Source organism: Trachemys scripta, chromosome 12, assembly GCF_013100865.1.
Source record: "Trachemys scripta elegans isolate TJP31775 chromosome 12, CAS_Tse_1.0, whole genome shotgun sequence".
Taxonomy (NCBI): Eukaryota; Metazoa; Chordata; order Testudines; family Emydidae; genus Trachemys; species Trachemys scripta.
Genome location: NC_048309.1, coordinates 12,576,418 through 12,603,707, shown reverse-complemented (window position 1 = coordinate 12,603,707; position 27,290 = coordinate 12,576,418). Strand labels below are relative to the sequence as shown.

The window sequence follows — 27,290 nt, the reverse complement described above, 5'->3', positions numbered from 1 at the left end:
TTTGCTAGAAAATGTGGCTTTGAGGTGTAGGGGTAATTTACAAAATGTGGTAAAACATAAACTAAATGGTCTAAGCAACTTAATCTTATACTGTAGATTACCTGATCTATTTATTAATTTTCCAGGTGCTTGTCAGTTGAGTAATTTTTCCCAAAAGGGAGAAATGCCAGCGACTCCAAGAAGCTCACTAGGAACATTGCTCTAGCTCTCGCTTTTACACGGAAGGCACTCAGATACTATGGACAGCAGTATAAAACCCTGAAAGAGAGAGAGCGAAAGTATTTAAATCAAATGCCAGGAAATAATATCTCGACTTAAACAATATTGGAAGTTACTCTGGGAACAGAGTATAAAGAACAAGTATCAGACAGTAAATGGCTCTGTCATAACTGGAATACTATCATTAGCTGGAAGTAGTTCATTGATAATGGGCCGGATGCTACCACTCCTTTCAGGGTCAGCTCCTAAATTCTGTAATAGAAATTACAGCTGATCAGTTATGCTTCTAACAGCAGGTGTCATTGTATACAGTAGCAACAATTTGGCTGCATGTAAGTTTTAAAACAAGGAATTCTTATGCCACTATCTAAAACAAAACCTGACATAGTATGTTGAAACAATATATAAATCGTTTAAAGTGTTTTCATTTTTCAGAAGTCTCCTGGGTTGGAACAGGCACAAAAAACCCTTTCAGCGAAAGAGGTGGCAAAGAAGAATGCAGATTTAAAAACAAAGGTATTTCTGATTTGGAAAATTGTTGCTAGTAAAGGCTTTTGGTCCCTGAAGTTATATATGGCTTCTACACTTTGTTGACATTTTAAAAAGCTAGAATTTGACTGGAAAAATAAATTTTTATGAAGGAATTCTTTTTTCTTTTTTTACTGATCTTTTGTCCGGGACCAGTGCTTGGAACAATTTACAAGTCCTGAAAGCATCTGTACTAGTCTAGAGAAGTCCTTCTAATCCTCATGTCATGAGATCCTGGAATTTTAAATCATAGCATTATTTACTGTCTTGCCCTTTTCACTTTATTTAGAGTATGGCTGAACCAGCTAATATCTCAAAGGCCATGATAAGAGATGAAAGCCTTGATTTTCAGATTTCTGATTACCCTCAACTCCCCTGAAGCCAATACCTTGTACAATCAGGCCTAAATGCCTAAATGCTTTATAGAAAACTAGAATTCCAAGTGTTCAGCCTTTTTAAAGCATTGATTTTTAACTCCAACAGTTCCTGTGACATCAGCTACTAAAATCATGTTGTAAGTGAAGTGTGTGTATGTGGGCAAAAGATAGATTACAATTGGGATCATATCATTTTAAGATCTGATATTTCATGGCCTACCAAAGCTAGAAATAGTGCTTTATAATTACAAAAGGTTTCCAGGCTGCGACAATTTTGGGGCTGTGGCAAATCAGCTGCAGCGACGAGAAGAATAATTTATTTAATTGAAACTACAGGAGAATACAGGATAAGGAAACAATTTCTGTGTTACCAAACTGAATATCTTTCTTGTTTTCTTTTCCCTTTTTTAGGTTTTCCCACCGTCAAAAAAGCATAATATTCAGAACAACCTGGACTTGGCAAAGAAAATCACTCTCTCAGAAACCTGTAGACTGTATTTTGGTGCCCTTCACAAGGCCATTCGGGTATTTACCAGTAGTCTTAGCAATAATCAACCGCCTGAAGTCTTCATAGCACAGAGCAAACTGATCATTATGGTGGGACAAAAGTTGGTAGATTCTCTCTGTCAGGAAACTCAAGAAAAGGATATTCGGAATGACATCCTCTGCAGCAGCAGCCAGTTTTGTAGCCTGCTGAAGAATTTGGCGGTTGCCACCAAAAATGCTGCAGTGCAGTATCCAAATACAGGTGCCGTGCAGGAACTTCAAAATCAAGCTGATGAGCTGTCTAAATACACTCAGCAGTTTAGAGCAATGATGGAATGAAGAAGTCTTTCCATTCTTAGAATAGAATGGTGAAAACTTTAGGATCTCCCCCTATTTCTGGGTTTTAACCCCTCAACTATGGTATCCTGAGAGCCAAGGAAGACAGGACTCCACAAAGAACCCAAATGCCAGTATTAAATCAGCCATACCCTGTAGAGGTTGCTGTTGGGCAATGAAAGGTGTACTAAGGCCCTGAGAGCAGGAGACACTAGGAACGTTACACAGGCTGTGGCAGCAAGCCTTGGCCTCCCAGTCTGGGTTGACAGATTTGGGTTAGTGGGGCATGCTCTGGTGCTCTAAAAACAGATGTATAGACGGCGCTTTGAAGTGACAGTGAAACAACCCCTCCTAAGCTTCAGAGCTTGTGCTCCAGCCCAAGCTGCAATTTCAAAGCGCTGTCTATACACCTATTTTTAGAGTGCTAGTGAAAGCCAGCTACCCCGAGTCTATCACCCTAGGCTAGGAGGCTGACTCCCACGGGCTGTGTAGAAATGCCCACTATGACCAGGAATAGAATTTGTACTTTCCACACGACAGTTTAGAGCACTGTCTGGAAAATGCTGAGTCAACCCTTCCAATCAATCGTCTGAGTGACTTAGCAAAAATTGCCATCGAGCATTGTTATACAATTATTTTATTATTTGTCTGATTTCTTATCTTTCCAAACAAAGCAGTTAAATATATTTTTCTATTCTTTTTCACTTGGAAATGTAAGTGTTTTACTGGTTTTCCTGATAACAGACCAAGATTTAAACTGTGATACATTTTTATGTGAAGCCGTCATCGTTCTCCCTTTTCCAGGGGATTGTTTACTGTATTTGTTTTAATCTACGGATATTTTTAATAAAATATCATTTACAGATCTTTCATATTACAATGTTATGAGCACATTATGGAACAAATTCTGGCAGATTATGTGTATATAGGCCTCAGAAAACCCATACCCAGCACCATAGAGAAAGCTGTGTTCCCCATTCTGGTTCTCATCTAAACCCACGGAGCAACTACTGCTTCACAGGTCTTCCATGAAAGAAGCTATAATGGACCATTACAGAATTGGCCTCAAAGTTTAGGGAGCATGGTCAGCATGTTTATGATCACTAAACACACATAAGATCTGTGCATGTTGTTCATGCAAAATGAGGGTGAATGTCAAGACAGGAATAATCCGTTTATTGGGTTGCTGCTGGCCAGAATATGGGTGCACAGTAATGCTGCTCTTGCAGGATACATGTGCGCTCATTTTGAGGACACTTCTGCATAGTTCAGGAATTTGATCCAATGATTTTTGTATGATTTCGCTCTCTCTCTGGGGTTCAGATATTATAGTGATGGGGGCCATATAAATACCTAAATAGGTTTTTGTGTGTTGTTTTGTATTTTTTTTTAGCAATTAATTTATTTTTTAAAAAAATATGGCTTAAATTTTCAAGTCTTGTCTTCCTTTTGTAGGTACAATTTGTATCTGTATCTTCTGATAATCATGCAGATAGTTTTGCCAGTATTTGCAGTCACAATTCATTTGTGGATGCAAAAATTTGGGTGCAATTTGTCCCTGAAAAGAAAATTTGGCTGTCTCAATGTAATGTTCCAACATGCAACAGAATGCATTGCTGAAACAGCTGCATTCAGACAGATTTACGATGGAAGTGCAAAGAAAAAATATTTAAGCCGCTCTTTATTTTGAGCACACTGTACATATTTTGGCCTGACCTGATATCTGCAGAAATTTGTTCTCTGCATTTCCGATGTTTAATTTTGTTCTTCTATTTTCCCTTTTAAATGAGTTTTACAATTTTTGTAGTTCACAAAACATTAATAAATAACGTATTGATAAAAATATGTTTAATTTATCAATATACCATTGCAAAAAATGATGTTGTGCCTAAGTCCTTAACAACTCTCTCACAGACTTAATTGGGCAGGGCAGGAGATGGGGTACTTGGTTTAGGTATCTCTTTCCAGTTATTTGATGCAAGAAAAGGGAGCGAGAACAGGAACAAGTAGTGATGCAGCTAATTCTATCAATTCAGACTAATAGCTGAACCAGTTGTTTGTTCATTTCCCCATATTTTCCTAGCTGTGTTTTCTGAAAGCATTTTAATTTTAGAACCTTCTTATCAAAACAAAAAACAAAAACAAACAGAAACAAATTCTGCTTTGGATCAGTTTAAACGATGGTATCAGTTAAGTAGGTTTTGTAACTCTGAGCTATAGCTTGCTGAAGAGCACCTAAGAAACAACCACAAAGAAGTCTAATATAGTATATACCTCTACCTCGATATAACGCTGTCCTCGGGAGCCAAAAAATCTTACTGCGTTATAGGTGAAACTGCGGAATATTGAACTTGCTTTGATCCACCGGAGTGCGCAGCCCTGCCTCTCCCCACCCCCCCAGAGCACTGCTTTACCATGTTATATCTGAATTCGTGTTATATCGGGTCACATTATATCGGGGTAGAGGTGTATGTATAAATCCAGGGCAGAAGTAGGCCCTTTGATGGGGAAGTTTCAGTAGTATTTTCTCTTGAAAGAAACTGAACACCAACATAACTATTACTATTTGTTATTCCTATCAACAAAGAAAGAATGGAAAAGGATACATGTTAAGGTGGGGATTTTCAAATATAAAATGGGCAAGTAATTTTACTGCACAAAATCCAACAGTAATCATTGGAGGGGTTTTAAAGGAAAATTTCATTGCACTATAAACAGTATTGCAAGTATCACATTCAGGTACAAGAAGAGTAAATTACTAAAAAACACAAGGGTCTTAATATAATGAAAATGGTTTATTAAAGAGACTGGCCCAGGATTTGGTAGAAGGATATAGTACCTTTTACTTATAGGCTGCTTGTTTAAATTCAACCTTTCTGTTGCCTCTTTCAGTGGCCTACGTGAAATCTAGTCTTAGTCTAGTTCTCAGTCGGAGGGTGTCCACATGATGACTGTCATCCTTTTAGAGTCTCAGCACTAAGGACATGGTCTGAATGGACCTTGAAATTTACTGAATGGACGCACGAGGAATCGTAATAAACCACAATCCTGCAATCTTAACTTTCGAAAAATTCCCACAGTCAATGGGAATTTTGCCAGAATAAGGGCAGCAAAATTTGACCTTTTTTTTGTGTGTGAAGGTGAAGGAGCTGGAGGAGGTAAAATGAAGTGCATGAGAAGTGTGTATGTGAGAGAGAGAGACAGGGAGAGAGAGCGACATCACTATTGCTGCTTTGCTTTCACACTGACATAAATCAAGGTCAAAGGTACACAAAAGAGAGACTCTAAAGGCAGTCTGTTCTCAGAGGCTGGCCAATGAAATCTGAAAAAGGTTCAGAAAAGGGCTCATTTCATTCATGCCTCCAGTGCATGAGTCCATTCTGTTGACCTGTTCTCATGTCCCCATGCCCAGGGGTTTGTCCCTGAGTGCCAGGACCTGTCTTTGTGTGTTATTCCTGTGTGCAAATATGCCAATGTCCATCCCCATGTGCCCATGCCATCCTTGTGTGCTCACATGCCAATACCCAGTCCTCTGTGTTTTGTGCCTGTGCTGTCCCTGTGTGCCGACATGCTAGTGTCTGGCCCTTATATCTGTGCCATCTCAGCTTCCCAATATGTCAGTGCCCACCCCTATGTGCCTGTGCTGCCGTGGTGTGCCTCTATGCTAATGTCCATCCCCATATACCCGAGGGTTGCCACCTCTGAGGTACAAAAACCCATGACATCCATGATGGTCCTGACCCCCATAAAAACTGGACAGCTGGCAGTTCATACTGAGGACCCTTACAGATTTCCCAGGACAGCTACCTCAAAAAAGGGATGATCTTGGGAAAAACTGGGCAGGTGACAACCCTACGGTGCCCATGCTGTCCCTGTGTGCCTTCATGCCAGTGCCTATCCCCATATGTTTGTGCCATTCTAGTGTGCCTATAGATCAGTTCCCATCCCTGTGTGTCAGTACCTGTCCCTGTGTCCAAGTGCCCATCCCCATGTGCTTGTACGTCAGTGCCCATCCCCATGACCCAGGGCCCATCTCCATGCGCCTATATGTCAGTGCCCACCCCCATCTGTCAGTGCCCACTTGGGCTGCCAATTTTGGTTGAGTGTATTCCTGGAGGCTTCATCACATGACATAATCTGTAATTAAAGATTATTTTTATATTCCTGGAGACTCCCGCACAATCCTGGAGGGTTGTCAACCCTAGAGCCCATCCCCATGTATGTTAGTACCCATCCCTGTGTGTCAGTGTCCATCCCCATGTGCCAAAGCCAATCCCCATGTGGCTGTGTGTCAGTGCCATTCCTGTGTGCCAGGGCCCAACTCCCGGTGCCTGGGCATGCAGGTTTGGGGTGACATGTGGGTAGCATGACCAGATGTCCCGATTTTATAGGGACAGTCTTGATTTTTTTGTCTTTTTCTTATATAGGTTCCTATTACCCCCACCCCCACCCCCGTCCTGATTTTTCACACTTGCTGTTCAGTCACCCTACATGTGGGGGCCCTGTTGGGCTCTGTGATACAGTGCGTATTGTGGGAGCAGGATGGGCCCTCCCACCAGCCACTCAATCCATACAGGGACGGACACTGAGCTCAAGGCCACAGCCTCAACCTCCTCCCCTTCCCCCGCCTCTCGGGTGACTGGTTGCTAGGGGACCTTAGCAACCCGAGTCCCTGGTGCGTCATCCTCGTGCGCCGGAAGCACTCTTCATCCTACCGGAAGTACGTTTGTTGTGGGAGAGGGGACGACGCGGAAGTGCAGATTGGAAGGGAACGATGGGTTGCGACGGGGGGACCATCCCCAAGAGACACGAATTAGTGAAAGGGCCTCGTAAGGTCGAGAAGGTAGGAGTGTGCTCCAGGGAGCCATGGCTGGGGGCGGCTGGCCCGGTCCGGGGGGGAACGGGGGGGGCGGGGATTGCAGCCCCCCCCCCGGGAGTGTGGGAAGCCTGGTCACTGAGGGGGAGCTGGGCCTGCAGTCGAGGTTTGAACAGGAAGCCAGGGGACGCCCCCAGTAAAACAGCTGGAGATCCCCGCTGTAAGCCTGTTAGTGACTCTTGGAGAAATAGCCCTGAGTCTCGGAGCTGGCGATTGCAAACCCCTCTGGAATCTCTCTCTCCCCCTGCAGACCCCCAGGGGAAATGTGAGGCTGCAGCGTGTTTTTCCAGGTGGAGGTTGTTCTTTATCTGACACTGACCGAGCGCGGCAGCTTTTTGTGACGGCTTGTTATGGGAATGAAGCTAAACTTCATGCCAGTAAAACGGGCAGAGTGCGCCACTTATTGCACAGCATGGCACTCACCTGCTGTTCACTGCTACATGGTAGTGATAGCCAGCAGTTCAGGAAGATTCAAAAGGGGTTGTGTGTTTCTATGGGTGCATTCTTGGATGCTAGCTATGGTTACATTATGCACTTTTTGTCCAATCGGATGTAAGCCCCTGTGTTTCTGGGGTTAAGCCAACCCACTAGCTGCATGGAGTTAGGAAGAAACTTCCCCTATGGGCAGTTATTCCTCGGAAGACATCCAGTATTGGCTACTCCTGGAGACAGAATAATGGACAAGATGGATCAATGATCTGATTCAGTATGGCAATGTCTGTATTACACTATGGCACTAAAGGCATTCTGACAGCTAGTTAGATCTCTTCTATTTTTTTTTTTTAATGTATCAAGCATGTACAATGTTCTCAGTGATTTTATCTGCTCTTGCCTTGAGGGGCAGATCAGAGGAGAGAATCAGTGTGAATGGAAAAAGCTGCAGGACCTCATGGCCATCCCCAGGAATGTACACAAACATGGCAAACATTTTGCCATGTATAAAGCACCAAGCAGCTGTTTTAAATCCATCCATAGTCTTTTCCTATTTCTCTTGTGGCCCACAATGTGGTTAGCTGAAGTAGTAGTTCACATTTACAGGTTGTAGGCTCAGGCAACAGCCTACCAGCCCAAACTTTGCTTTTCTGCTCTCATTTCACTTGCCTTAGCACTGGGTCATACCGACGGGCAGCCACAGCCTTAGGGGAGAAGAGGAACAGGTGGAAAGAGACAAGTGAGCAGAAAAACTTGTAACAGATGAGTGAGGGAAGAGGGGGAAGACAGAGGAATAGAGAACAGATGATAATAGACAAAATATAAGGAACAACATTATCCTTTTTCAATCCATCCCAAGGAATGGGTTCCAACAGAAAGGTTGGGAACCACTAGAACAGTGGTTTTCAACTTTTTTTTCCATTTTCAGACCCCTCAAAAATTCCAAATGGAGGCATGGACCCCTTTGGAAGTCTTAGACATAGTCTGTGGACCCAAGGTTAAAAACTGCTGTTCTATGATAATGACAACTTTTTGCAGACCCCTTAGACATAGTCTTCAGACTTCCAGCAGTCCGCAGACCACAGGTTGAAAACCATAGCACTAGAAGACACTCCCTGTGCTGTCCCTCTTCCCCCCAGCCGCCACCTTCCTAGTTGAGTTTATAATCTAATGCAGTTGTAACACATGCAGTTAGACATTTGTCTGACAGGAGTCCTATTGAAATCAGTGGGACTACTTGCATGAGTAAAGGTTAGCAGGATTGGGCTTCAAGTCAGACATAGGCAAAACACTTGTTTCCCATAACACTAAATCAAGGTCTAACCTAGCAAATGTGCAGAATCTTCACTAAAAGTTTTGAAAAAGCATTTTATCAGGTGAATTTTGAGCCCAGAGGGTGGTTGGTTGTCATTTTATAGGGTGTGGGTGCTGGTTTCAAATGTAAAGGTTTGAATGATAAATCTACCAGTGGGAAAAATCCATCTGAAATGAATGATAAACCAGTGCTTTTTCCTCCTTCAGGTTGACAAAAATGCAGAATTAGTGGCACAGTGGTACTACTGCACACTGAGTCAAGAAGAGCTAAGGAGACCAATTGTAGCCTGTGAGTTGGGCAGGTATGATTGTTTATTCTTTAGCTTTCTTGATAAAAATACTAATTTTTGAATAAATGTAGTTTATGAAAGTCACAGAATTTTGACTACAAATTTTATGTTGTAGGCTGTATAACAAAGATGCTATCATTGAATTTTTACTGGATAAGTCGTCTGATAAATCCCTTGTGCAGGCTGCATCATATATCAGGAGCATTAAGGTAAGCGGATGCCAAAATTTAAATCTGATTCTAAAAGGCAGCCAATTAATATCTTAATTTTTCAAATACTGTTCTGGCACTCTTTCCAGTTCAAAATGGAAAGTTTAGAAAATAATTTTGTAAATTCTTATATAGCATGTAAATTTAGCATCTCATTTCTAGGCAGTCTGATACTTTAGTAGCAATTGTGTTGGCTTACAATATCGGAGACACTTCTGCTATGCTGCAGGCTATCTGTCTTTTTATGATATATTGTATGGGAGGGGAATACATACTTTTAACTAATGGTGACAATCTCAAATTGCTAGGCAGCCAAAGTCTGTACCCAGTCTGTATAAAATGGAGCAGATTTCAGTCACTTTCTTCTATACTATGAGGATGCAACCTGTGGAAACTACTACACCCAGTTGCTGTACTCCATCTTGATCCAAACAGGCATTCGTCCTGCCCTGAAGTATTGCATGCTGTACCGTGTTGTCTTCGTAAGCTGCACTTCTTCATTAAACATGAGAGTTGCCCATGTCACCTCATAGAATTTAGAGCTGCATTTGGATCACCCTTTGCTCTGTGAATAGCTCATGATTAAGGCTGTGGGATTGTCACAGAGCTGCCTGGCCATGCCTCCGCCTAAGAGCTGAGCAAGGGGGATGTCGCTGCTTCCGGGGAGCCCCCCAAGTAAGCGCCGCCCAGAGCCCACCTCACCCCGTCCCATGCCCCAGCCCCCTTCTCCCTCCCACACCCAAACTCTGCTGCTGCGGTGGGGAGAGGCGCAGAGCCAGGTAGGGAGCCAGCGGGATCCCGGGCCGCACGCCGCTGCCCTTCCCCCCCCCCCCCACCCTCTGGGCCGCCCTCCCCCAGCACCCGCGGGGCCTCCAGGCAGACCCCCAAGTTGTAGCCATGGGTATTTTTAGTAAAAGTCATGGACAGGTCACGGGCCGTGAATTTTTGTTTACTGCCTGTGACCTGTCTGTGACTTTTTAGTAAAAATACTTGTGACTGAAACGTAGCCTTACTCATGATACCTTGCATGTCACTATTTAATAGCCAAGCCCATACCACTCCTGTAACACAGGTGGTATTATCACCTTTTAAACAGTGGGTAAAGAGAGGCACAGTGAGGCTAAACTGGGAAAGAGGCTAGTTGATATTGAGCCAATATGGCCACTTTGTAAATATTTATTTTTAAATCTTTATACTGTATTGCAGAATTAGGACACTGTTAGAACACTGCCAGTCAGGAATAGAATCCTGAGTCTCCCATGCCAGATATGTCACAAACATTTTGCAGGTGTAAAATTTCAGAGCTGCTATATGGCTGAACTTATAAAAACTTTACAGTGTCTTTGACACTAAAATGTCATTGTCATTATAAATGTCATTGAAGGCTCTAACATAAAATAGAATCATAGAAATGAAGGGCTGTAAGGGACCTTGTGAAGTCAGCAAGTCCAGGCCCCTGTGCTGAGGCAAAACTAGGCAAACCTGGACCATCCCTGACAGGTGTTTGTCCAAATTGTTCTTAACAATTTCCAGTGATGGGTATTCCGCAACCTACCTGGGAAGCCTATTCCAGGATTTAACTACCTTTATAGTTAGAAAGATTTTCCTAATATCTAATCTAAATCTCCCTTGCTACAGATTAAGCCCATTATTTCTTGCCCTACCTTCAGTGGGCATGGAGAACTACTGATCACAGTTCTCTTTATATACAGCCATAACACATTGAAAAACTGTTATCAGATCCCCCCCTCAGTTATCTTTTCTCAAGACTAAACATGCCCAGTTTTTTTTAACCTTTCCTCATATCAGATTTTCCTAACCTTTGCATTTTTGTTGCTCTCCTCTGGACTCTCTTCGGTTTGTCCATATCTTTCCTAAAGTATGGTGCCCAGAATTGGACACAGTACTTCAGTTGAGGCCTCACCAGTGCTGAGGGACAATTGTGTTTTATAGATGACACACCTGTTAATATACCTCAGAATATTAGTCTTTTATGCAAATGCATCACATTGTTGACTCATTCAATTCGTGCTCCACTATAACCCCAGATCCTTTTCAGCAGTACTACACCCTCGCCAATTATTCTCCATTTTGTAGTTGTGCAGTTGGTTTTCCTTTCTAACTGTAGTACTTTGCACTTGTCTTTGTTGAATTTCATCATTTCTTCATATAATAAGCCTGTAATAGGTTGTGCTCACCACCGCGGCACCTCCTGCTGGTCGCTCCAGGAATTAGCTCTGTCCTAGCTGTGGAGCGCCCTCTGCGGGTTGTGTCCCACCCATTGCCTGCTGTGCTGTCTGGGACCCGCATTGCTCCCTGGCTTGCGGCATCTTCTGGATACAGCCCTTTGGCTGTACCCTTGCTCTGTTTTCCCCCCTTCCGGGGGTATCAGCAGCCCTCAGTCTGCACCTGCTGCCCCAAAGTCTAATCCCTTGCCTCAGGCACTGTCCTTTGGCCATGCTCCTTCATGGTAACGTGCAGTGTAAGAGGGGAGGACCCAGGCCTTCCCACTACAGAACCCTCTAGCGGAAGCCTCCCACTGCCCTCCTTCAATCCCCTCTTTTCCCTGTGTACTCTGGGCCACTTCCCCTTGGTCCTTATACCTTCTTGACCCTTTTCATCAGGGGCCGCCGCCTGGCATGTAACAGGCCGGAGCTCTCTCTCTGCTCCCCTGAGCCTGCCCAGCACTGCTCTCGCCTAGGTGCTCTGTCTACAGGGAGCCAGTCCTTCTCCCTTGCTTGTCAGGAAGGGACTGCCGCCTCTGCTTTGCAGCCTTTATGTAGGGCCCAGCCTGGCCCTGATTGGCTGCCTTTCTGCCCTTCTCTGATTGGCCGGGTTCTGCACAGGCTCCCTCCAGCCTGCTTTCACCTCCCTCTGCCAAAGTGGGGCAACTGCCCCACTACAAAGCCCTAAAGGAAAATGTGTCTTCAGGAATATCACCACTTCAACATGTCTCAAGCATCATTAGAACACAACTTAAAAACTTACCTTTGTCTCTTTCAGAATGTAACAGAACTGAACCTTGCAGATAATCCAGCTTGGAAAGGTGATAAAGGGAACACAAAAGGTGATAAATATGACGACATCCAGTGTGCACGCTTTATTTGCCCTGTGGTGGGCTTGGAAATGAATGGAAGGCATCGGTTAGTATCGTACATGTAACTTTAACTAGACTTTACTTCGAACTGTGTAAATTAATATTGTAGAAACTGTTAAAATATTGGGAGGGCAGATCCTGAGCAGCTGTAAATTGTCATAACTCCATTAGGGGGCTCTAATCCCTCTCCCTCTGAAAGTCTACTGCAAAACTCCTATTAACTTCAGTGGTGCGGGGTAAGCCCCAGGGAGTTCTCCTGTTGTGACACATTATTTTGGAGGAATGTAATAGTGGCAGATCTGTGAAATTAGAGTGGAAGTCTACCAAATTATGTTCAAGATCTCCTCACCCATTTTCTTTGTGATGATGAATGACCTAATATTCCGCCTCTCAAAATAATTACCCCAGGCAAGAAAAATGTTCTTCTTTAATGCCTATTCATTCCAAGAATCCATTTTAAATTGTACTATATTCAGTAACTAACAGTCAGGCAGGTGAATGTCTAATTGCTCATTTATCGGTTCATGAATGCTTTCTTTTTAATGTCAGCAAATGTTTCAGGATGGAGGAGGGGATGACTCTTACTTAATGGTACTTTGAAGCTTTTTTTTTTTTGCAATATCGGGTTGTTGGAAAGGAAGCTCTTTCCCAAAGCATATAAACCTTATACAGAATCATTAACAGATCCGTCTCACACTTTTTTCTCTTTCTCTTTCTGAATATCTCAAAGACAATGTTAAGAATATAGCTCCCATTGGCAATACTGCTCATTTAGTAGTTAGCAGAAAATTTGTTATGTTATTTATTTATGCATAGTAACATGGTTATTTTGGATTGTACAAAAGTAAGAATTATGTTTGTGTTAACTTCAAAAATTTTTATATTGAACACTGGAAAACTGAATTATGGTAGGAATCATAAAATTAGCTAAACCGCTCTAAGACTCTGCATTTTACTTTGGTTCATATTTTTAAAAATGGCCATTATGTTTAATCCACTTCTCAAATTAATTTTCAAATCAAATGCTTTGAGAATTACTATAACTAGCACCAACATTATTATTTATTTACTATTGGTGTTACTGTAGTGCCTTCGAGCCTTACTAATGGACCAGGGCCTCATTGTGTTAGGCGCTGTACAGTCATACAAGAACAACAACAAAAAAAGACAAACCCTGCCCTAAGGATCTTACAATCTATAAATCAAGAGACAATAAAGCGATGCAGATTGGGGAGTACAGGGAAACAGTGAGAGCATATTGGTCAGCATGATAGACTGTGGTCTCAGCAGCCTAACCATTACCAACTTTTTGTTGTATGCATCACAGAACTGTAGGGCTGGAGGTCATCTAGTGCAGCCCCCTGTGCTGAGGCAGGATTAAGTATACCTAAACCCTCCCTGACAGACACATAGAATCTTAGAATCATAGAAATGTCGGGCTGGAAGGGACTTTGAGAAGTCAAGTCCAACCCCCTGCACTGTGGCAGGACCAAGTAAACATAGACCATCCCTGACAGGTGTTTGTCCAATTGTTTTTAAACGCTTCCTGCTCTAGAGCTTAACTACCCTTATAGTTTTTCCTAATGTCTAACCTAGAGCTCCCTTGCTGCAGATTAAGCCTGTTATTTCTTGTCATGCCTTCATGGAGGACTATTAATCACAATTCTTTCTGTATACAGCCCTTAAAATATTGGAAGACTGTTATCAGCTCCCCCCTCAGTTGTCTTTACTCAAGACTAAACATGCCCAGATTTTTTTAACCTTTTCTCATAAGTCAGGTTTTCTGAACCTTCTATCATTTTTGTTGCTCTCCTGTGGACTCTTTCCAGTTTGTCCACATTTTTCCTAAATGCTTTTGAGAGAGGTTTTGAAGATGGATAATGAGGTAGCTTAGTGCATGTTTGCAGGGGGCACCTCACAAGTGTGAGGGGAAGCCTATGGAAAGTATATGAGGAAATTTCTTTGAAAATTTAACAAGTAGGCAGTGGAGGCTGGATGGCTGATTGATGGCTCATTAGTGAATGAGAAACGATAAAGTGGGGATAGACTGTGAAGGAAATTAATACAAGCAGCTTATGTTTGATGTGATAGAGAAAGTGGAGCCAGTGGAGGTGTGCAAAGGAAGGGGCAACACGGGTTGGGAAAGTGATGGGCTAGGAATATGATCTTTGCAGTAGCCACAACAGGAAAAGTCATGGTGGAGAATGTCCCTCACTCATCAGAGTGCTCATCATACAAATACGAGAGTTTGATTAGTGCTTAGATACTTCAGAGGATCTGGAGAACCTACATGGATCAGTAGCAAAGTATAGTGAGGTCTTGTAAGAATTCATTAATTTTTGAGAGATTGTAGTAAACTTGTTAGTATTCACTGAAATAGTATAAAAATAAACTAAATTAGACTAGTCAGAATAAATTAACAAAGTACATTGCGTAATTCAGAATGCTTGATTTTTATTGTTTGTTTAGTTAGTAATTATAATGAGCCTCACTATCATTAATACAAATTAGCTATGTCATACTTGTGTTTCTCTTGATTAGCCACAAGGAGGTGTACAAAAAGCTAATAGGTAAATTACTTGCTGCCATCTGCAGTGTTGGTTTAATTTATTTATTACACATGTATGAAATAAAATGTCTGTTACTGGTAAACTAAATTTTCTAAAATGTTAGAATCAAATTACTCTGGTTTTATTTTTTTTCCCAAGGTTTTGTTTTTTGCGGAATTGTGGCTGTGTGTTCTCTGAACGTGCTCTTAAAGAAATTAAAACAGAAGTTTGTCATCGGGTAAGTTTAATCTTTAAATCTTGTTTTTGCTTTAAAAACACAGAGGAGTAAATGTGGCCATAGTTTGGGTGTACACATAAACATACAGACACTCTATGCCAGACGCAAATGCTTCTTCACACAAAAATTTGAACAGATGCACATACAAATTGAGGTTGCGTCTGCAAAACTCAAAGATTTCACTTTTCTAGTAACCTGAAAATAATACTTGATATCCTTTTAACAGAATTGAGTGTAATAGTTCCTTTGTGATTGTCTTGGGAAATGCACATCTTAAAACCCTTATTCTTAAAGTTAGTTTGGTTTTATAACAGCTATTCTCCAAAATCAAATGTTTTGTTCATTTTATTATTTTCCCCAGACACTGTACTCTTTTAATTTCAGTTCAAGAAAAGGTGGTTTTTTTATATTTGCTGAATACTTGCCATTTGTTGTTTTATTTTTAAAAAAATCTTTTGACCCATTTATAACATTAAAACGTCAGATAACTTTTTCCCAGATTTTTAAATAGTTAAATAATCTCAATACTTACAGTAAAAGACAAGTTACTTTGAATTATTCTGCTTGGAAAACTAGTACAGCAATCTCACCAGATGAAAAATTAACACTATATATATTGCGTTACTGCGTATGATTTTAACATTGTAAAACAGTCTTGTGTGTTGGTACATAAATACTTAAACACTGATGTGAATTCTTGATGAAATTCAAGGTGCAGGTGGATTTCCTTTCTTCACTTAATGTTTATCTAGAAGCAATGATATGAATGCACAAGAGAGTTATTTACTCTATTTTTGCTTCTGTTATTTGACTTGTTCTTGAAGACATTGGTGTGCTCAAAAAAGAATATTTTCTTTATTTTAGGATATTCCATTGATAATTTTTTTTGTTGTTGTTCATTGCTCCAAGATGCTGTGGACAAAGGGCTAATGCAAAAACTGGGAACTTCGAGCAGGAGTAGAGAGGTTATTTTACCTTGTTATTAGGCACTGGTGTGACTGCTCCTGGAATATTGTATCCAGTTCTGGTACCCACAATTCAAGAAAGATGTTGAGTTATTGGAGAGGGTTCAGAGAAGAGCCATGAGAATGATTAAAGGATTAGAAAACATGACTTTTTGTGATAGACTCAGGGAGCTCAATCTATTTAGCTTACCAAAGAGAATGTTAAGGGGTGACAGTTTATATGCACCTACATGGAAAACAAGTATTTAATAATAGGCTTGTCAATTCTAACAGAAAAAGATAAACCACAATCTAGTGGCTGGACATTGAAGCTAAACAAATTCAGACGGGAAATAAGGTGTAAATATTTAATGGTGGAGTAATTAACCATTGGAGCAACTTACCAAGGGTTGTGGTGGATTTTCACTGACAATTTTAAAATTAAGATTGGATGTTTTTCTAAAAGAAATGCTCTAGCTATTATATCTATGGCCTGTGTTATACAGGAGGTCAAAATGGATGATCACAGTGGTCCCTTCTGGCATTGGAATCTATGAATTGCACTAGCTGCTAGAAAAAGCTGAAACATCACATATGCAAGCTTTTCTTGATTAAAATTAATATTCATTCTGCACCATAGGTATACAAAGTTCATGTATACTAGATCTAGCAGATAGACCCACACATTTGTTTTAGTGGTATTTCTCCTGGAGTATTTAAGAGAATAGGACTCATGGTCCGTGGACCACTGGAATGAAGATTCAGCTGCTGCATTTGTCTTTAATTAGTAAAGCATGGTGGTTACATGACATTGGCTTGGGTCTGCAGATGTTGAAGCTCAGGTGCAGGGATGTTCACTGATTTGTCCAAAAGTCATACAAGGTCTGAATATAGTGGAGAATTTTGGTGGTCCCAGTACAGGCTCATGCTCCTTGAATGCTTGTATAAAAGTGTATTCACAAATAACTGCTGCTAACATTCCATACTGCTTTCAGTATAATTGTGATTGTAGTAGGTCTGCATCAAGTCTTAAACTCCTCTGCTGGTTCAATTTTAACTGATTCAAAACTATTTTAGAGTTAGTTTGGCAGAGCTGGGGCTAGAATCCTGTCTCCCAATCCTGTCCTTTTTCCTTAGGAGGATAGAAGATGGGTGGGGTACAAACTTCCACTGCACCATGCTGGGGGCACCATTTTGAAGCAGTACAAGGGCAGGGTGGGAGGGAGGTGGGGGCTCCTAGCTCACATCCACCAACAATAACAATAAAAAATAGATTGTAAAGATAGGTATTTAGATGCCAAAGTTCTAGGGGATCTGTCCGTTCAGTTCCAGCCTGGTGTTCGGCCTCAGACAATGCAGGGCAGGAACTGGGTCCATTGTAACACAGTAGAACTGGGACTGGCTTTCCAGCTGGCCGCCGTCAGGGTCCTGAGTCACAAAAAAGGGACAGCTCCTTTCCAGCATCCTCCTGCTCATTTTCCTGTGGGTCTAGCCAGTCATCCTCAGTATGGGGAGAGAGCCAGCACCGGGTTCCAAATACTGCCTGGAATGGCTAGTACTATATTTTTGTAGAATCCTGTCTCGTTCATCCAAAAATGGACAGATCACATGTCCCTACTAGATGGTCTCATTTCATCTCTTGTTTCAGTGTATTTTCTTCTGAACTGCTTGAGCTTTTTCCAGCACTAGTTGGCATCCTGCTCCCGCCCCTCGTGAACATCTGCTTTTCACACAAGCTTTATTTCTGTGGCTAACCACAACAGCTTCCTGTAACAGTGCTTCTCCCCAGATAGTGATGCAATCCAAGATCTCAGCATGCCTCCAAGCAGCTGCGCGAGGCAGGTTGTGGGGCTTCTGGAGCGCTAGTGTGCTTGTATCACCAGACTAATGATATATTGGCATCCAGAAACAAATGGGTAAAAATCTGACTCTGCCACCTTCTAAGGGAACCTGTATAGTAGTTTAACTCTTAAAAATATGTATATATATGGTTGACTTAAGTACATCTGGGGACTCTGATTCTTAACACAAGTTTTCAGTGGACTCATTCTAGGCCTTGTTGTCAGATGCTACCGGTGTGGTGCTCTGCTTTCTCCTGTGTTAATATCATTCGGCTGCGTGTGTGTGTTCCCTCTGTGTGCGGTCCCAGCTCTGCAGATAGCTGACACAGCAAACCTGACGAGAACCCCCAATAGCAACAGAGTCTAGTAAGGTACGAAGGCACCTCGGCCAGGTTTATTGCGACCCTGACACAATTGTGGTTCCCTGTAGGTTTCTTAGCCTAAGTCAGGGCATACTACGAGAAAGTGCCGCTCGGCAATGGACTCAGCTCAGTCAGTGGCGGGACTTTCCACTGCCCCCTCGGCTGGACAAAGATACCGCCCCAAGGATACATTCTTATACACAGGTACAAACAAGTTATACATCACTCCTGACGTATTGAGGTGCAACCCCTCTACGCAGCAAGGTACAACCCCTCTACGGAGTAAGGTGCTGCCTATCACCTTGTACATGTTGGTTCGATCAAAACAACTCTATCCATCATTTTACCCTTTTGCCCCTGTCATTGGGATGGGTCGGCCTGTTCCATGTTATCTGTGGAATGTTCCAGTATAGTGTATGTTCTGATATCTGGTGTCCAGTACCTTTTAGGTATGTCTCTTTTTGCAGCATCAGCCCTTTCCTTGCCAGCTTCTGTGAGCAGGGCCTGCCTCTGGCTCACAGCTTAACTTTGCTTTATGTTTGCAAAGTCTTGACCATTACTTTAGTTCAGGCCTTAGGCCTCATACCAGGCCTCTGATACCAAGGTTTATCTCTCAGGGCCTCCTCTTACTACAGGCCTTGTCTACACTAGGAGAGCTTGGCTGGTATAGTTTTACTAGTATAGCTATACCAGCAAAATGCTCTAGTGTGGATGCACTGATATCAGTATAAAAGTGATTTTACCAGTGTAGTTTATGCTAGTTCGGGAAACCTACATTAACTATACTGGTGGAACTGTATATACAGTAGGACTTTTACAGACATAGCTTTGTTGGTTTAAAAACAAAAATCCCACCCCTAACTGACACAGTAAAATCTTTAAGTGTAGACCACGCCCTATATTTTGGTCTGCACTTCCTTTGATATGTGGTTAAGACTGAAGAACTTAGAGTAGAGTTGAATGTTCAGAAGTTGAATGATCCAGTTGCCTCATGCACAGAAAGTGAGTAGAAGTTTAGTAAATAGGGCCCTTAGGGAGCTGGTTTCTATGCTTTCTGGTAGTTAATGGTTTGTTTATATTGAAAGCAATAATTAGCTGTATTCCCCTGGTGCACTCTTTTTCTTTGTGCAGTAGTGGATTTAAAAACTGAAGTGAACGTGAGAATAAGAAGTAAAAAAGGTGTCATTTTCTATCGTAAAAACTGAAGTGAATGTGAAAATATGAACTAAAAAAGCTGTCATTTTCTATATATAGTATGTTCTATGATTAGTGATTGAGTATTAGGAATACTGTTTGTTAATATCTGGTATAGGCTGTCTCTGGGAACACAAGGCCTTCCACAATATTGAGCTCTGGATTTTACCAATTCCCACAGAGACGTCTTGGAAGCTACATTCTAAATAGTGGCAATGGCGACAGCTTCTGTTGTGCTAGCTGGTGTATTTAAAGACATTCTGTTTTGCTAACCTGTATCTTAAAGATAAGTGAGAACATGTTCTCAGAAGAAGCAACTTCTGATGCAATAATGATCAGCTCTAGCGTGGCTCTTATGAGTACACTGATTGCAAAGTTAAATGGATTTTTTGTGTGTGTAGGAGAAATGTAAGCTTTTTACAGCATAACCCATAGGCCATGTGTTTGATTATGCTCCCTTTCTTCATATCCAATATCTAATTGATTCAATCGGTGGACAACTTTGTATTTTTTAAGGTGGAGAGGAAGGGGATAGTTAAACGTAGATATTATGACGAAAGTTGATAAACTGTCCTCAGATATCATATACTCTGTTGTGCTGAATAGTTGAAACACTTTTGTTTTAGTCACCTGCTTGTTTGACAACTCATCAAAAATTGGTTATTTTACATTAGGTTAAAATAAGTCCATTGTTGGTCAATAAGTATTTCTGTGTCCACTATTTTATTACAGATGAATGTCTTAACCTGCATTTTACCCTAAAAACCTAGCTGACAATCCTGAGACCTCTTAGTTTGCATCACCCAAGAGGACACAATAGGCAGCACAAATACATACCCATAGAGCATAAATCTGGAGTTTGGGTAGTCACTCTATTCCTGACTAATCTCAACTGTGTAAAAGTTCATTTAAAAAAAAATCTATTTTGTATGTCCACTTAAATTGTGAGCCCACAGACTAATCTGGATACCTAGTAATTAGCAAACAGCTAAACACCAAGTGCTTCCCAAAGGAACTTAGAGAGATGCTTTCTGACAGTGATGAAATTCAGAAGACTCATTGTCTTGGGGAAACATTGACGTAGACTATGGCTTATATAATAGCCCAACATTTTTTGTCTGAACTCTGCACCTTAGGTTTCATATAGGTAATCTCCGAGAGCATGCCAGCCAGTCATGTCCTGGGCTAGTTCATCAGATAGGATACATACACAGGAAAGAGAAACTAGTTATTTCTTCCATGCCATCGACTTACTCCTCCAATCTAAAATAAAAACTGTATCCATTATACAAACAAGGGGAAATCATGAGTCAGCCCCCCAAATTTCTGCACCACGCTAAATTCCCAAATGTACTTATAGAAGACTCTCCTCAACCAAGAGGCTAAGGCATATAAGAATTAGTGGAGCACTATAGCCACTCTGGAATATTGCTGGTAGACACTCTTCCACCAAAGCACCCTTTCCCACTCCACCACATAAACCGGTTACCATGTTCATGGATAAACTGCAACAGGAAAAATAGGAAGAAAACTAGTTTTGGTCGTGAGAGAAACTGTCTGATACAGACGGACCTAGAGACCCAGAATTAATGCAAACCTATGCTACTGCCATGAAGAAGGCAAAGAAAGCCTGCCTGTCCTCTACTAAGTAGACAGCAAAGTCATGCTCTGCAGGAATTTTCTGAAGCATAATTCTTTTCATAAACCTTCTGCTGAACACGGGGATACCACCTCTCTCACTTACCTCTTAAGAATTTGATCCATTCACACAAGTAGAAATCATGGGAGTAATGATGGCACGTGGGGTCACCACCTCTGAGTCTTCCTTGATAGTGAATGTAGAGAACACATGAGAGCTCTACTAATAGAACATAAGAATGGCCCTACTGGGTCAGACCAGTGGTCCATCTAGCCCAGTGTTTTGTTCTGACATTGGCCACTGCCAGATGCTTCGAAGGCAATGAACAAAATAGGGCAATCATCAAATGATCCATACCCTTGTTGTCTGGTCCTAGTATCTGGCAGTCAGAGGCCTAGGGACACCCAGAGCATGGAGTTGCATCCCTGACCATCATGGTAATAGCCATTGATGGACCTGTCATCCATGAACTTATCTGATTCTTTTTTGAATCCAGTTGTAGTTTTGGCCTTCACAATATCCCTGGCAGCAAGTTCCACAGGTTGACTGTGAGTTGTGTGAAGAGTACTTCCTTTTGTTTGTTTTAAACCTGCTACCTGTTAATTTCATTGAGTGATCCCTGGTTCTTGTGTTATGTGAAGGGTTAAATAACAGTTCCTTATTCTTTGTCCACACCATTCATGATTTTATAGACCCCTATCATATCCCCCCTTAGTCATCTCTTTTCCAAGCGGGATAGCCCCAGTCTTTTTAATCTCTCCTCATAAGCAAACTGTTCCATACATTTAATCATTTTTGTTGCCATTCTGTGTACCTTTTCCATTTCTAGTGCATCTTTTTTGAATTGGGGTGACTAGAACTGCAAGCAGTATTCAAGGTGTGGACACACCTTGGATTTATATACTGGCATTATATTTTCTGTCTTATTATCTATCCCTTTCCTAATACTGTAGTTTCTAACATTGTTAGCTTTTTGACTGCTACTGCACATTGAACAGATGTTTTCAGAGAATTATCCTCAATGACTCAAAGATCTCTTTCTTGATCAATAGGTTGCCCACATCTCCTTTTGAGGAGGATATATTGCCAACCCCAGAACTACAGAAACTATTGTTCAGCGTTAGGCACCTCCCCCACCCCCATACTACTGCTTAGTGTCTAACTTCCCTTTTCTAAGCCAGCTAATCAGGAAATTAGCAACCGCATTTTCCCTGACAGATTTAAAACTGAAAAACAGAAACATGTTTTTTCAAACATGGAGTTTTAAATTATACTGGAAAATATGAATATACAAAAGCATAATTTACATGGGCAGAATGGGTAACTCTATCTAAACAGCAATTTGCATATTGATGCTCACATCTTGCAACATAAAAGTGTATATGCTAAATTTCACGTGCAGCTCAGGTAACCACATTTGGAAGGGTGTCTTGTATGGTGTCTCTGAAATGCAGGTCCACAAAAACAACTTGCATATGCATGTTTGAGTTGGATTTAAGGTAACAAAAGACATTTCAGGTTGCCTCAGCTCATTTCAACGAGGTACATATTGTACCATGTTCAGAGGCTTCTGAAATCCCTAGGTATTTAGAAGGAAGGAAGGGATAGCAGTTTTTGCATTTTTTTCCAGACAAGGGTCCCCCAACACTGAAATAACTTCATGAATTCCCAGCAAAAACCTTGCATAAAGCAAATCTGAAATATATTGCTCATCTAAATTCTTCTTCTGTAGCTGGAAACTTTTAAAGTCCTGGTTCATATTTTGTTTGCTAACAAAACAGGAAAGAGTACAAGAGGCAACCGTCATAGCGGACCCCAGCCGCCGGAGCCCGGGAGGGGAAGTGCTCGGCCGGCGGCTGGGGTCCGAGGCAAGGGGGCTGCCTGAAGCCCATAGCGCTCAGGCAGCTCGGCTCTTAAACAGAGCCGAAGAGTCAGGGGAGGAGCAGAGCAGCCGCGGGAGGGGAAGTGCCCGGCCGGCATTTTCCCGGACACGTTTGGCTTTTTGGCAGTTCCCCCCGGACGGGGGTTTGATTGCCGAAAAGCCGGACATGTCCAGGAAAAACCGGACGTATGGTAACCCTACCTTAGTACAAGTTCCACTAGTAGGTAGCCCTTGATACAATCAGGATCCAAAGCCATTAGGGTCTATGACTTTAAAACTGGGACTGCTGATTTTTAAACTGCTCCTTTATAGCCACCAACTCTAAGGCATACAGGGCAGGCACAGTGTGATCATGGTAGCTCAAGCCACAAAGCAATTGTGATGCAACGTTCTGAAGAAACTGTGGGCGAAGGAGTAGCCACAATGAGAAGACTGACAAGGGATTTACAGTAAACCAGATTTGTCACGAGAGTCTAGGGTGACCAGACAGCCAGTGTGAAAAATCGGGACGGGGGTGGGGAGTAATAGGAGCCTATATAAGAAAAAGACCCCAAAATCGGGACAGTCCCTATAAAATCAGGACATCTGCTCGCCCTACTAGAGTCTGTGTTGCTGTTATGAGGTCATTAAATGGTTAAGATGCAGATTGCACAACCAAAAAACACACTTTTTTACAGTGTCAGATATGTTTCATGCTTCCATGGGCAGGCCATAGGGTTGCCAACCCTCCCGGTTTTGCCGGGAGTTTCCTGGAATCTTGCCCTATCTCCCGGAGGCTACTGAAGGCAAACTGGGAGATTTTAGGTGCTGGTGGTGCAGCAGGGCTAAGGCCTGCCCTGCCCCGCTTCCAAAAGTGCCTGGCATGTCCCTGCCGCCCTGGGGGGGGGGGGGGCGCCTGAAGGCATGGGCAGTACACGGAGCCCCCTGCGTCCCCCCAACTCCCCGGATGTGCCAGCCGCTTCTGGGAGCGGCGTGGGGCCAGGGTAGGTAGGGAGCCTGCCTTGGCCCTGCTGCCCGGAAGCTGCCAGAGGTAAGCGCTTCCTGGCCGGAGCTTGCACCCCACACCCTCTTCTGCACCCCAACCTCCTGTCCCAGGCTCAACCTGGAGCCCCCTCCCACACTCCCAACCCCTCGTCCCCACCTCCCAGCCCAGAGCCCACACCCCAAACCTCTGCACAAGCCCAGTGAAAGTGAGTGAGGGTGGGGGAGAGCGAGAGATGGAGGGAGGCGGGGTGGAGTAGGTGGGGCCTAAGGGAAGGGGCAGAGCAAGGGTGTTTGGGTTTGTGTGATTGGAGAGTTGGCAACCCCAGACCAGGCCATGGTCAAAAGTGAAACCAAGATTCTTAACTTGGATAAACCTCTCTGAAAGACAAGTGCGGGGAGCAAAAGGAGAAGGGAGCACCTCAGGCAGGCAGTCGCAACTTCATCAAGCACTCAATAGGAAGACTATAATGCATACAGTTGGCAATATTATTCAAGCATTCCTGCAGAGCAAAGACGGCACTCAAAGGGACCAAGGGGATTAATATGTATATTGGATAGGAGGGGAGAGTGGGCAGAACCTTTAACAATGTACTTCTGGTCCATTGATTTGATAAATTAGCAAAATACAAGTTTCATTATGTTCTTCAAAACCATATTTAGGATTCTATTTTTTTATCCTTGTAATATACAGCAGGCTCTCTAATTGAAACTAGGGGCATCTTTTTAAATATAACATTTCTCATAAGCCGTGGTAAAGTAAATGCGAATAAATAGAAGGTGGTGGTTTTATATGCCATCTTTTGCATTTCTTTAACATTTTATTTTGAAAATTGTTTCATTTTCAACAGATTTTACTACACTCTTGCTATAGTACTGTATTTGAAAAAATGTCTTTTAAACATACACAAATATGTTTATCTTGGAAACACAGCTGTTGCACATGTTCAACAACTTTCAGAAGTGTTTCAAATGCTTTTCATCCATAGAATTAGTGCATCTGTGATACATTATGCAGCATACTTTGTACATAACCACAATGACATGATAGATTGAAGTTTATTGAGTCAACAGTTTTTAAAAGTCAGTAAATGCAGATTGACATGAGACAACCCTGAACAACTTGCTGGTAAAAAAACAATAATGTGCATTTAATAAATATCCATAAATATATGTTAATGTTGTCCTCAGCTCCTAGTCACATTAATGACTTGTTTTTAAATTGTTGTTGAAATATTGTTAAGGCTTTTACTTTAACGAGGTTGTGCCAAATCAGAGTTAGGGATGAAATGTTTTTCTTAAACTGCCCCATTGTGTTGATGTTGGGTGACTTCTTGCCCTCCCCCCATTTTTTTTATATGTAGAGTTTTGTATTAAAACTATATAAAATATAGAAGAGCCATTTTAAGGAAGGATCAGGCGCAACGCTGAACTTCTTGGCTTGCCCATTCTTAAATCATACCTTAATACTATTTTAACAAGAAGTTCTTTTTATGTACATATGACAGCTGTAAACTAAGATTTTTTTTCTCTAGTTTATTCAGTTAGGGCCAGCTTCTGCTATTCATACACGTTAAGTGATTCCTTACTACACAAGTAAACCACTAATTTAATTAATTATGGAGAAAGATATTTCTTATTGTGAATAAGGGTGGCAGATTGGGTTGTTAACGTGCAAAACAACACCGAGTCCTTTATAGTGGCTCTTATAACAAAATGATTGTGATCATTACATTTATTTTCTAAAACATTTGTGCAGAACAGATAAATACGCTTAATGTTTTATAATGGTGTTTAAAGAGAAAGTTCAAAGCTAATTTTGTTATGACTGATGCACGTAACAAAATCCCTAGTTATCAATCAGTCTAAACAAAGTGAAAAATGCTCTAATGATGAATTTTCTTGAGAAAAGGCATTTGCTAGTTTACCTTGTGACTTGAAACCATGAAATTCATAAGAGTTATGCTGCAATGTATTTTTAAATAACTAAGTTGTATGCTGATTCTTTTTATACCATGGATAATTATGGAGGCAGAGGTTGAATTTCTTGACTTGCTAAATAAATAGGGAAACAGATGCTCAGTGCTTATGTTAAAGTTCTTTTCAAATAAACTGTGCTGCCAAGAAACCGTTCAATAATATGGCTCAGCTCCAAACTCAACCTCAGGAAGGGAAATCACTTTGGCCTTGGGTAAGTCACTTAACCTCTCTGTGGCTCGGTTTTTGCGTCTGGAAAGAGGGGAATAATACTTTGCTACCTCACAGGTATAGGTCTGATTTGACATGAGTAATTGGACCTGGGTGAGGCCTTATTTGTTGGGAGACAGGATTAAGGAAGGAAATGGATCAGCAAGCTGGAAACAGAATGTCTGAACTAGCTAAGATAAGGGGGAACACCCAGGGAACCATTTACAACTGACAAGATAATAATGGAAAAGGTAAGCCTGGAATATAAAATGAGGTAAAAAGTAAGTAGAGCACGGACAGTGCATGCTGTATAAGGATTGGTTCTTTCAAAGTGACGAAGCCAGTCCCAAAATGTAAGATGCAGTGCAAATGGGTAAATTTAAATAAAAGAGGAGGTTTGCTGAGTAACTGGATGTGTGCCCTATATCCACCCCGACACTTGAGTCTGATCAACTCCACGCAGCTTTGCTGTACTCCTGATAAGGGAAGCTAAGTGATGAGACTGGAGTTGAACTGAGTTCTTGGGGAACCCAGTGGAAGAGGTCTTGCGGGAACCCCAAAACAGTAGTGCCATGACTTGAATCCGCTCGTCTTGAGTACGTAATGTATACACCCATTAGTGTGGGGGTCATAAACTAGCATTTAGGGAAATGGCATTAAAAGGGTTTAAGAATTTAAATATGAAGAAATAAATACCACGCTGGAGAATGGGTTAAATTTAAAGGCAGCCCCTATGAACTCCCCCAGAGACATTTTATGGGGAGACTGAGACTGAGTGAAAAAGGAACTCCAAAGAGTGGTATTAGATTATTTTAAAAAGTGCTTGGCAAATCATGGCAGAAGTCCATTAAATACCATGCATAAATAAATGGCAGAGCAGCAAAGGTCTGTTGAATGCCTCTAAAATTTTCAAGAAGCAAGACCCATTGGCAGCCATAAAAAAAAATGGTATCTAGATGGAAGTCTCTAAATGTGCAATGTATAAATAATAGTATGTAGTAGGTCAAAATTCTCTTCTAGGAAATACAGGAGTGTATTTGGGGTCATGGGAATGAGGTTCTACTGCACGCATTTTTTTTTTCAGGAACACTGACGACTTGGATTTTTTTAAGTGGCCCAAAAAAATGGAAGTTTCTCTGCGAATCCCCTTTCATCAGTGACATAGTGTGAATGGTTTTTCTCTTCTGCTGATGCTTATATGGATTTCTTGCTCAAGGGAGAGTGGGCTGGCCTGAGAACACCAACACCCAAATGTGCTTGTGCCCCACACTCCTACCGGTCATTTCAGTGCAGGATTGAGGTAAGGCCT

At 41.8% G+C, this 27,290-nt stretch overlaps 2 protein-coding genes across 5 annotated transcripts in view; both read left to right on the top strand.

Annotated features, from left to right (window-relative positions):
* CASS4 (Cas scaffold protein family member 4) overlaps window positions 1-3,730 on the top strand; it is a 28,735-nt gene extending 25,005 nt beyond the window's left edge. For 2 of the 3 annotated variants that reach the window (XM_034787822.1, XM_034787825.1), the window contains exons 6-7: window positions 655-735; window positions 1,536-3,730. In XM_034787822.1, the coding sequence (XP_034643713.1) occupies window positions 655-735; window positions 1,536-1,949 (495 nt within the window). In that variant the 3' untranslated portion in view covers window positions 1,950-3,730. Of the gene's footprint in view, window positions 1-654; window positions 741-1,535 lie in introns of those variants that run through there. The other variant, XM_034787826.1, reaches the window with a different exon arrangement.
* Window positions 3,731-6,640: 2,910 nt separating this feature from the next.
* The window catches only part of RTF2 (replication termination factor 2), a 55,429-nt gene continuing 34,779 nt past the window's right edge, over window positions 6,641-27,290 (top strand). For both annotated transcript variants that reach the window (XM_034786628.1, XM_034786627.1), the window contains exons 1-5: window positions 6,641-6,789; window positions 8,776-8,870; window positions 8,974-9,067; window positions 12,071-12,210; window positions 14,873-14,951. In XM_034786628.1, coding sequence (XP_034642519.1) covers window positions 6,721-6,789; window positions 8,776-8,870; window positions 8,974-9,067; window positions 12,071-12,210; window positions 14,873-14,951 — 477 coding nt within the window. In that variant the 5' untranslated portion in view covers window positions 6,641-6,720. The remainder of the gene's footprint in view (window positions 6,790-8,775; window positions 8,871-8,973; window positions 9,068-12,070; window positions 12,211-14,872; window positions 14,952-27,290) is intronic.